Source organism: Channa argus, chromosome 15 (genome assembly GCF_033026475.1).
Source record: "Channa argus isolate prfri chromosome 15, Channa argus male v1.0, whole genome shotgun sequence".
Classification (NCBI taxonomy): domain Eukaryota; kingdom Metazoa; phylum Chordata; class Actinopteri; order Anabantiformes; family Channidae; genus Channa; species Channa argus.
The window spans coordinates 8520502-8531225 of NC_090211.1; the positions used below are offsets into that span (position 1 = coordinate 8520502).

Consider the following 10724-nt stretch of genomic DNA (forward strand, 5'->3'; position numbering starts at 1 on the left):
CTGTCAACAATACTGATAATGAAAGTAAAATGAACAATGGCTTGATCACTATTATGTTATCTTTACTAAAACAATCAAATGTCTGTATTTAAAATCTGTTAAACATCTAAACACAGCACAGTAGTTTGGAATATTTACAGACAGGATTGTTCAACATATATCTTTGGTTTAGAAACATAAGAATTAGCATTTATCTAACAAAACAATCCACCGTGATGCTATGTGGACATGTGGCACCACAAAGAAAGTTGAACCAGATCTAATTATTTTTTCAGGAGATGCTGCTTCCCCTCATGGTTCCAGTCACTTGAACCACAGGGGGGTCCACACTTAAATTAAATGGACCAATAAAACCATCCTGTTTTGTGTATAAATTCAAATCCAAATTGCAGTAAACAGGGAATTGTTTGCTTTTTATGCCAGTAGGTTCGATGCAAGGAAGAGAGACACCCTTTTTGGTAAATAATTGCCATGGTTCAATCATTGTTTATTGATTAATGTGTCATTTTTAATTCATAGCCCACTTGCTTATATTAGTATCTCTCAAGGCTTCTGATGCACAGCGACAGTTTCCTCAGCAACAGCCAATAAAGCCTATAAATATCTCTCAGTTTCTTAAGTTTTTATTGTTTTGTAGTGCAGATAGCAATGTACCACTCAAATTCATTCTAATTGAACTGAATGTGTTCAAGTTGTAAATGGTTCTGAACACTTTCATTAGGAGCCTTTAAAGTTAATGTAAGTCTAAATCAGTATTAGTGAGGCTTTTAGGGCATTATACATATGCATAAATGGGCACTAAGTGGGTTTTAATCTTTGGTTTCAGTCCTCATTTTCTTAACACTAACAGGGCGTAGTTTGAAATAAATTCACACTTGCCCCTTTGCCACAGTTAAAAGGGGAGAACTGCTATATTTCTCCAGAAAAATAAATAAATCTGGCAGTGTATTATCTAATGCATGATTTTTGTTTTGCTTGGCGCTCCAGGGGAAGCCATTCACAACAAATAATAACTGAACTATAAATGCCAGCCTAGAACGTCAAATTAGCCCTGTGTCTTTTCATATGTCTGCGCATCAGAGGAGCAGCGCATTATCTGAGGCCACCTGACTGCCACCCCTGGTGAGGAGTGGCTGTGTGGTCCATGGGGAACTCATCATCACTTTAAAACGCACCAGAGACTTGGCACAAAAGAAGCACTGGCAGGCTGGTCTGTCTCTTATTGCGCCAGAGGGACACACGTTTTGTATCGCGCTGACTGAGGAGATTCGGTAAAAGTCAGAAAAACACGAACTCTGCGTTGTAGGAACTTACTTTTTGGTGCACCTGATGCGTTGATTGCAGCAAACACTCCGGTGAAGTAGACGTGGTAATTACGCATTGGAGCTGTGAAAAAAACACAATGTTTGTTTGCAGACCAGGACTTTAAAAGCCAGTTTACGTTTTTCCCATTATAGTCTGAGCGTTCACATGACGCAAAGTTTTGCTTGCACTCCAGATTTTCTCGTGAGACTCTTTGCCTTTCAGTTGGAGTCGATTGTCTATTTGCATACTCGCAAGGCAACATGAACGTCTCATTCTTCGACATGACCCAGGACGCGCTGTTTAACGGGAGTCAGACCCTCGCTGGGACTCTTTCGACATACTCCGGTAATGACACCGACAACGTGGTGACTGGAGACGGCGGTGGATCCCTGGTGCTGCTGCAAGATGAGCGCAAACTCTTTGTCATGCGTGTGGTGCAAATCGCGGTGCTGTGCGTATTGTCACTCACTGTCGTGTTCGGTATATTTTTTCTGGGGTGCAACCTGATGATCAAATCTGAGAGCATGATTAACTTTCTGGTGAAGGATCGGAGACCCTCCAAAGACGTGGAGACAGTCATGATTGGGCTCAGCTAGAGCAAAGAGAGCATAAATTGTGAAGAACTGGAGAGCAGGATCCGGTTCGAGGATCTGGTGCGCATTTGCAACTGCAGGTCAAGTTCTGCATCAGCATGTACGTATTAAAGACCCTATCTGTGTGTCCTAGTGAGGAAACATATGCAAGAACTTCACACTTCCTTCCGAAAAATGACGACAGGAAAGTACCCTAGTGACCAGTGTTTGCGCGTCATGAACGTGCGTAAAAGACGGCCAATTGTTTACACGTGGGCCGATCTGAGTATTTTGAGTGAATTTATTATTGCCAACTTGAACAAAGTGACGAAATGTTTACAATCTGTTACCTTACTTTTGTTTATTCTTTCGTTTTTGTAAATTTGAAATAAAATATTAGTCAATGATGATGTTCTTAAAAGCACGATGATGAATTCTTATACTTATTCTTATACCACGTCTGTGTGCTCGGCAGTCTTGATAGAAATGTGGATATTCTCTATAATTATTTTAGGTTCTTGGTTTCATATGTTAAATGCGCACCAAATACTGATATCTTGCACGTATTTCAACAAACTCCGTCAAAGCTTGACTCCGGTCCTTGGCATGTTCGCTAGCTGGTCTGTAAAAGTGATGTTTGGACCCGTTTTGCACTTTTGAAATCACTAATGCTGCATGAATTGTTTTGTACCAAAAACTTGAAATTGCAGCATGCAATTAAAAACACTGAATGACCATAATTATCTTTGTCATCTGTTAATTGACATGATGTGTGCAATTGAAAAATGCTTTGATTATTTTTTGCACATTAGTTTGCAAAAATCAGGTTTCATGAGTTTTCGAATGTTTGACTGCATTTTTATAAGCCAGGTTTAATTACGTAATATAATAAGAATTGTTTTCTTTTTAATAATCAAATCAGACACGTGACATTCTCTGAAACCTCTTTTTCTTCACATATAATCATATCTGATGACTAATTTTGCAAACATAAAAGCATCAAGGGAATACACCAAAGCACTACAGTGGGTGCACCTTTGTATTTGATGGATATTATGGAAAAGGTTATTGTTCTAGCTTTAAACAAAGACAAAGTCTGATACTGTCAGATAGCACAAGATAGGTACACAACAAGAGCAGCTTGGCCTTTATTGCAGCTTTATAGAGAGGCCTTAGAGGCCAGGCTGAGTTATCCATCTCAAGGCAACAGACTGATACACTGGCTTCACAGTATTTAATCTGATGTCTTGGAAGAGTGACCAGCTGCAGTCAAGAAACATTCAGGCTCACCCACACCACTTCAGCCCCCACTGCACCTTAAGAGTTTGAGAAGTTACTCAACTAGTGTATTGTTGCTTTATACCGCCCTAATCCAAAAACACACAACAGGTTTTAGCAATGAATGTTGCAACGGAACATTATTTGCTAATTCAGAAATGTTGCAAACAAATGAAAAATAGAACACCGAATGTCTTCAGGTGCTGAATAAAAGCAAAGAATGCACTAAATACTTGAAAATTACAAGTTTTTTCTCTCTTTATTAGGTGTTAATTTTGTCACTTCATTACACAAAAGTCGCTCCTCCTGGCTTAGCTTTATGTCAATTAAAATTACTCACCATCTTGCCTGATTTCTTTCAAGAGTTTCTCACTTCAGAGGCACTACAAGTCGCCCACTATCACTGAACATATGCTTAAGAGAAGCATGGAGCACCAAGCATTTATCCACAATCTGTTATAGAATCATGCTCCTTTCTTTCACCAATTGATTGATCTGCAATAATCATAGTATATTCTGAAGTGTGTGCAGCTATGCAAGTTTGGTGTGCTTCAAGCTTTAGCAGTAGTTCTGATTCACATTTGATTGTCAGGAAGCATCACCGCTGACCTTTTAAAGACCTCACAGAAAATTAGGAACTGCACTGGCCATGACATCATGACAAAAACAATGGCAATTAAACCAGCAGGTGCACTCAGCACTTAAGAAAGACAGGTCTCCCATGAAAAGTGGCTTTAAGTGAAAACACATATTATATTCTTATTACCTCTCTTATTATATTAACTCTCTTTTCCACGAGAAACTTAATAAACATAAGAAACATAAAAAATACAAATGACAGTGGGTTTTAATTCCCTCCATGTTTTTGATTAAAGGCAGAGACACACAACACACCAGTTTTCTATGCTGCTGCAGTTCCCACAAGGATTAAGTGGCCTTTCTCAAACCAAGTCGATCTGTTTCTAATAGGACATGTTATATTCAAAGGATGAACCATTAACAATACAGTACATGCAGTGAAGTTGAGAAACAGAAACAGGGTCTCATATCTCACACAAGTGAATGGATACAAACACTTTTTTCCATCTTTCTTCCTCCCCCTTCGGTGAACTCATACATGAAGACACACACGTGCACACATTTGGCACTCATTCCAAAAACTTATGTTACACTATTCCCTTCACTTTTGTAGCTGGCTGCCCTACTGGCATGCACCAATTAGAAATGGTGGAAGTTCTGTCAAAACTAAAAGCACCGTAGCACACAGGCAACAATGCACAAATCCACACATGCAGATAAACATACACACATCTGTTTTTCCATATCACCCCAGGCAAATTGTGCTTCATCCAATTCAGAAGGGAACCAATAGTCCTTGCATTCAAACTCATGAAATTTTAAATAAATCTATTATGCGCAGACAAATGAACAAGCAACAACATTGCCTCATTCTTTCCATGAAGTTGAAAAGTTGGTCACACACTTTTATGCATACACACACAAGCACTAACTCAATTAACACATTTGAAACATCGACAATATTATACACCTACATCATTTCACACTCACAAATGTGTATCTCTGCTAAACATATTCTCAGTGTGAACGCAAGCATCATTTCCCTTTGTGACTGTTGTTGATTTCATAATAGTTGCTAAGCTGACAGCTAAATGCCCAAGGCATTCTTCAGGTTTCTGTTGATGTGTCATTGCGCTTCTTTACTTGCCCGGTCCTGAACTTCACCTGCCAGTATGTCAGTACGTTCTCACTCTAGCAGTTCTGTCCCTTCCTCTCCTGGGGTTTTTTTATCTGTCTGCTGTCTCATGAATTTCTCATTCTCAGATACCACAAACCGCCAATGACACAGGATTCATACTGTACAGTCACATTTTCTTATAAAGGAAACTAAAACTGAAAATGATAAAAACAACGTGATATGTTGTATTCGAAAATAAAAATTAATTGGAAATGAGGGACGGCAACATAAAAGCAAAAAGAACTGGTCTGTGAAAATAGGAAACAACAAAAGCCTTTTACTTAAATGAATTCCCCCCTACTTGTTTCTTACAAAAGTGGACACTATTTGTGTGCCTTAAAAGCACAAAATAATAGAAACCATAATCTCAAGGAAGTAGTGATTTTACACATAAAAAGTAGGACCCTTAAATCCAAACCTCACTCCGTTGTGTATGAGTCATTACAAATAATATGCAAATTAATACTTAGTAGTCACAGGTTTAGCTCTCACATGTGCTATTTTGTGTAAAGAGCTTAATCAAATTCAGAAAGACCAGATGTCTGCAACAAAATGAAACAAACGGGGAGAAAGCCAGTGTTAGTGTGATGTAGTATGAGCACAGGGGGCCCCGCAATCTGTTTCTGCACTGCAGCTTTTATACACTAAAACAAAACAGGTACATCAATCAGTGAATCACTGTTATTGAGAGTGGCACGCTCCTTCCCATGTGCCAAAAATCTCATTGTTGAAATCATAAACTATTTTGAATCTAATGAGCCTTAAACTCGAAGGAAAGTTTTGATGGAACATAATAGCGTTCATAGTCTGTACAGGCCTTTGGTAGTAAGGATAAATCTAATTCTCGTGAGTGATGGTGTTGCACTAAAGCATCTTTCATCTCTGTGTCTGAATTTTCGGGTCTGGGCACACACACAGTTCCAGTCAGAGTGAAAAGACGCTGCTCGACAGGGATGTCAGATTAAACCGAAGGAGGGAGTTTGGGACAGGTTGTGTCTGATTAAGTCAGCATTCAGAGGAACATTGAAGAAAGGGAGTTGAGACAAAACAACACCGGATTTGCTGCATTATATCAGATGGAGATGATCATGGGACTAATCAAGCCCACAATCAACAAAAAGCAAACATCCAACACAATGGGAGCTGATTCTAGTCGCTGTGAATGGCATTCGAATCCTTTTCTCTGATGGCAGTGGCCTCTCAAGAGGGCAATAGGTGTCTCATCCCATTGATTTCTGCTGGAAATCATTAATATTGACCATAAACCTGTGCACTGTTCTGAAGCAATATTACAAACAGTTCCGCTCGCCCACAAAACACTTCCTCCAACCACTTAAATTTAAATGGTCGAATGAAAGATAATTGCTGTCTGTGGCTAACAAGTTTATTGTGTATTAATAAACTTAGAGCATGTTTAGAGATGTGTTAATTGGCTCCGGTTGGTGGAAGGCATTAGGCAAAGCTTGCCCACAGCCAAGGGAGGAGGTGGGGAGTGTCTGTCAGTCAGCCATGTTCCTTGGGGAGAAGGGAAAAAGAAGCGAGATATATTCAAAGCCTTATCTCACATTGCTTCTCTGGCTGTCTTCCTGCTTCAGCCCTGCATGTCAGACAGTGGCCCACCAAAAAGAGAATAACATTCACCCTCTGTTTTGGCTCTGTCATGTCACTCTTGGGCTCTTGTTGTCTCTAGATATCATCTCTTTGTGTCACTGCTTTTTTAAATTCACCATTATCGAAGATTGCCAGTGAGAAGGCTAGAAACTTCACTGCTTCCCCAACGGGGCTGAGATGACGCTGAATAGGCCCTGATGAGAAAGGACAGAGTCTTTCCGACAGCTAATTGTTCTAATCAGAGATTTACTGCACCTGCCGCAGGGATCAGTCAGAAAAAAATTATAACACAGCTAGAAAGTTTTTACAAACCCGTAAACATAAATTGGACAGCACCATGTGTGCTCTCATTAACGAAAACATAAAATCTTAATTGTTGAACATGATCTTTCTTAGGTCTGAGTTCATCAATTACAGGAGATGAGAGGAATAGGATGACATAAAATTTTAAAAATACAACATACTCTTTACTTATCTAAACAAACCTCAGCATACCACGCACATGCATACGCAGCCACAAACTCACTGCTGCCACCACATAAGGGCTGCAGGGTGGTGTTGCCATAGGAACCGGGAAAGGTAATGGCCATGTTCTTGAGCCGATGCCGCAGGGAGTGAGGCAAAAGAAAGGTGTGTGTGTGTGTGTGTGTGTGTGTGTGTGTGTGTGTGTGTGTGTGTGTGTGTGTGTGTGTGTGTGTGTGTAAAAGAAAGGTGTGTGTGTGTGTGTGTGTGTGTGTGTGTGTGTGTGTAAGGGGGGCTGAAATGAGTTAGACTTATGGACTAATGACAAGAGCTTTAACTTCAAATTTGTCATTTTACTGTCACCATCACAGTTACCAACCCCAGCCAGCTAATAGGAAAACATTTGGAAAAATGCATTAAGTTGAGCTGCCGTGCTATTTACTTTTAATGCGTTCAGCATAATGTAGTTAGTGCTGTTAGCTTTGATGCAGAGAGAGCCGCTGGGTGTCTCAGTGCATGCCCTTCCTTCACCACCCCTGGGGTATGAATAAATGATCCCTAATGCAATGAGCTAATCAACACTGATGACCATTTCTGTCTCTCTGAGTGAGTGTGTGTATGAGAGAAAGTTTGTGTGTGTGTCTGTGTGTGTGTGTGTGTGTGTGTGTGTGTGTGTGTGTGTGTGTGTGTGTGTGTGTGTGTGTGTGTGTGTGTGTCGGTGAATGACCGATTAAATATTACTGAACCTTAAGAAGTGCAAATAATTGAATCGTACCTCAGCAGTTCAATCCCATACAATCACATCTGACATATCAGTTATGCATGTGTGGTTTATGAAATGTATTTAATATTCCATATATATACTGGGTTTGTCGACAAATCTTGTGACTTTGTAGCACTTCATGATAAGGCTGGACAATTGGAATTTAAACAACATTATGATCAAAATGCTAAATTCATATTTTTTATATCCCATTAGCATAATACATGTGTGCAAATTAATTAACTCTGTCACTGTCCGGAATGGCACAAAGGAAAACATAAGATATGTATAACAGAAAAATTACATAGCCCATGATGTTAATATTTTAATTATGTTTTTTATTTGAGTAATACCAACAACAATGTTTGGCAAAATGCACAACTCTCAATATAATTCTAGTGAAAGATTGAAAAACTGCATCCTATTTTATGGTGTTAACATTGTCTTTATAGTCTTATGAAACTGTTAAGATGTGGATTACATATTCACACTGTACTATTTTCTCTCTCTCTTTTCTTGTTACTAAAAAAAAAAACAATTTGTTTGTCCAAAGGAGTTGATGCGAGGTGTGTGGGCTGCACTGGATAACAGCATGAGAAATTAAAAATATAGTTGGGCCATTTTCCCAATTAAAGTTTATTAGTTTCCTCATCTCTCACAGAGTTGGTCATTACCTGCTGTTACAATGGTTCCTATTTTCCTCCTTATCTTTCTCCTTTCTCCTAGTTCAGCACTTGATGCTTCTCTTTGTGTCACTTTGCCCACACCATGACAAGGAGCTTTTAAAAATAGAGACTATGCACCCAGATTACAGTGTTTTAATTACAGAGCTAGTGATGCAATGGGGGTGTAGAAGCCCCTTCGACTGACAGGGAATGGGGAGCTGTTGAGGAGGGAAGGGGAGTTGGAAGGCAGGGTGGCACAGTGAATGTAAACTGTGTGCTAATTAGTGTCGTCTGCCATAGAGGAGCTCCAAGCCTCTAACTATCTATTATACATGTACATGCATTGTTGTTGCGCATTCTGAGCCCTCCACAGATGTATGCCTGTGGCCACACAGTGATTTAAAATATAATTTTTTACAAATCACCTGTGGAGAGACTGGGGGTTCTTTAAAACAAGGATGCTGTTTAACACAGTTCCTGTGATCAGAGAAAACCTAGTGTGATGACACATTGTGCGTAAGCTCAGCAATGTTCTATGTCAGCCTGAGAAAAAGACCTAACAGAAACTAAATTTGTGTTATGAGTAATACAATTTAGAGTAACACTTTATCTTACTCCCTTGTTTTAGGTTTTATAAGCAGCATGAATGAAACCTATTCACACTGCTTGTAGTTTAATGTGTTAAATGTACACACAATTGCTTTGTGGTGGACTGGGGGCATTTGGGTTTTGAGATTATGTCTTATGGGGAAAAACAAGAGATATGCTTGGGATTTGTTACACACTTAAAATTTAACATTAACACATTTCTTATACAGCACAAGTATAAATTCTTGCCAGTATGTTTGGAATGTGCTGCTATTGCTCCATTTTTAAAAATAATTTGTAATACGTATGTTAACCCTTAGTTGCACAAGTGACTGGAACCTACACTCTTCCATAAGTGGGTCAAAAATAATGTGTGTTAGAATCAATGTGTTTTTATGTCACTTTTGCCATTTTGGTTTAAAATATTCATGTGTATTATACTCTTGTCCAAAACAAGAATGATTTCATGTTTGAAATATTTTTATTTTTCATTTTTTTAACATTTTTTACATTTTTAAAACATTTTGAAAAAAAAAACACAACAGCAATAGAACAATGTTAACATCCATTTTGTGTGGATGTAAATGGTTAATAGACACCTATATAGCGCTTTTTATCCAGAGCGCTTTACAATGTTACTTCTCATTCACACACATTTACAAACCGAGGGCGATGGCTGCCATGCAAGGATTGGGAGCACCTAAACTCCCTGTGCGAGAGAGCGTATACGCATGTGCATGTGTGTTTAACTCTCTTTTCTTGCCTTCTTGTTTCAGCACTGTATGCAGTGGTGATAAATTGTTTCTGGATGTGATCACAGGACACAGCATCCCCCACACCAACTGTTACCTAAAAGTTTTGAATGACAAGCAAACCATTGATCAGTATGTAGCTACATAAATAAATGCACACAAACATGTAATATATACAATTTACCTAGTAATTTAGTTAGCTAGCTAGTTTTGTAAACTGTAAACTAGGCAAATTTGATGAGAAATGATAAGACACACATACTTTTTCATACAATAGTCATAAAGGACACACAAACACACACACAATATATACACTAATGTTAGCTTATTTTTTTACCTCAGAAATGTGTGTTCTTGTCCTTCATGACTACTGTGTGATAGAGTATGTGGTCCACAGAATATATATTCCTGGCAGTAAAAGAATTGGCGGTTCCCATAAAATTCCATAGGAAATGAATACGGGTCATGTTTGTGTCCATTAGCCTTATCCTGTGAGTTCAGGGTCGCCACAGCGCATCATTTGTCCGCACGTTGATTTGGCACAGTTTTTAGGCCAGATGCCTTTCATAAAGCAACACTCCCTATTTTCTAATACAGTGTCTTGCCCAGAGCCACTTTGACAGCGTGGTCAGGAAAAGCGTGGCGCGAACCTCTGACTCTATAGTCAGTAGGTGGCCTCTTTAACAACTGAGCCACTGCCGTCCCAAACTTTTCATTATTAAGATATTGCAAGAAAACAACCTCAGTTTAGGCAGCTAAAGGTTAAGAGAAAGTTATAAAACACCATAAATATATACCTTCTTTTAGATGTAATTATGTGCTAGAAACCTACTGAATGTTTCTAAAGAATAAAGTGCATGAATTAGAAATGAACAATGGTGTAAATTTTCCTACAAATGCAAAATAGCTCTTTATGGTGACCAAATGCAGTTTAGCACCTCAGCAGACCTTCTGTCTGCAGTGTCTTTAGAC

At 38.9% G+C, this 10724-nt stretch overlaps 1 protein-coding gene across 1 annotated transcript; it reads left to right on the forward strand.

Annotated features, from left to right (window-relative positions):
• The first annotated feature begins 1014 nt into the window (after positions 1 to 1014).
• Positions 1015 to 2611, forward strand: rprml (reprimo-like). Its single transcript, XM_067477941.1, has one exon. The coding sequence runs from the start codon at positions 1566 to 1568 to the stop codon at positions 1899 to 1901; it is 336 nt and encodes a 111-aa protein (XP_067334042.1). The 5' UTR covers positions 1015 to 1565; the 3' UTR covers positions 1902 to 2611.
• Positions 2612 to 10724: the final 8113 nt, after the last annotated feature.

Bases quoted from the DNA above. Each gene is read 5' to 3' on its own strand.
- rprml (XM_067477941.1), top strand. From the start codon at position 1,566: ATGAACGTCTCATTCTTCGACATGACCCAGGACGCGCTGTTTAACGGG.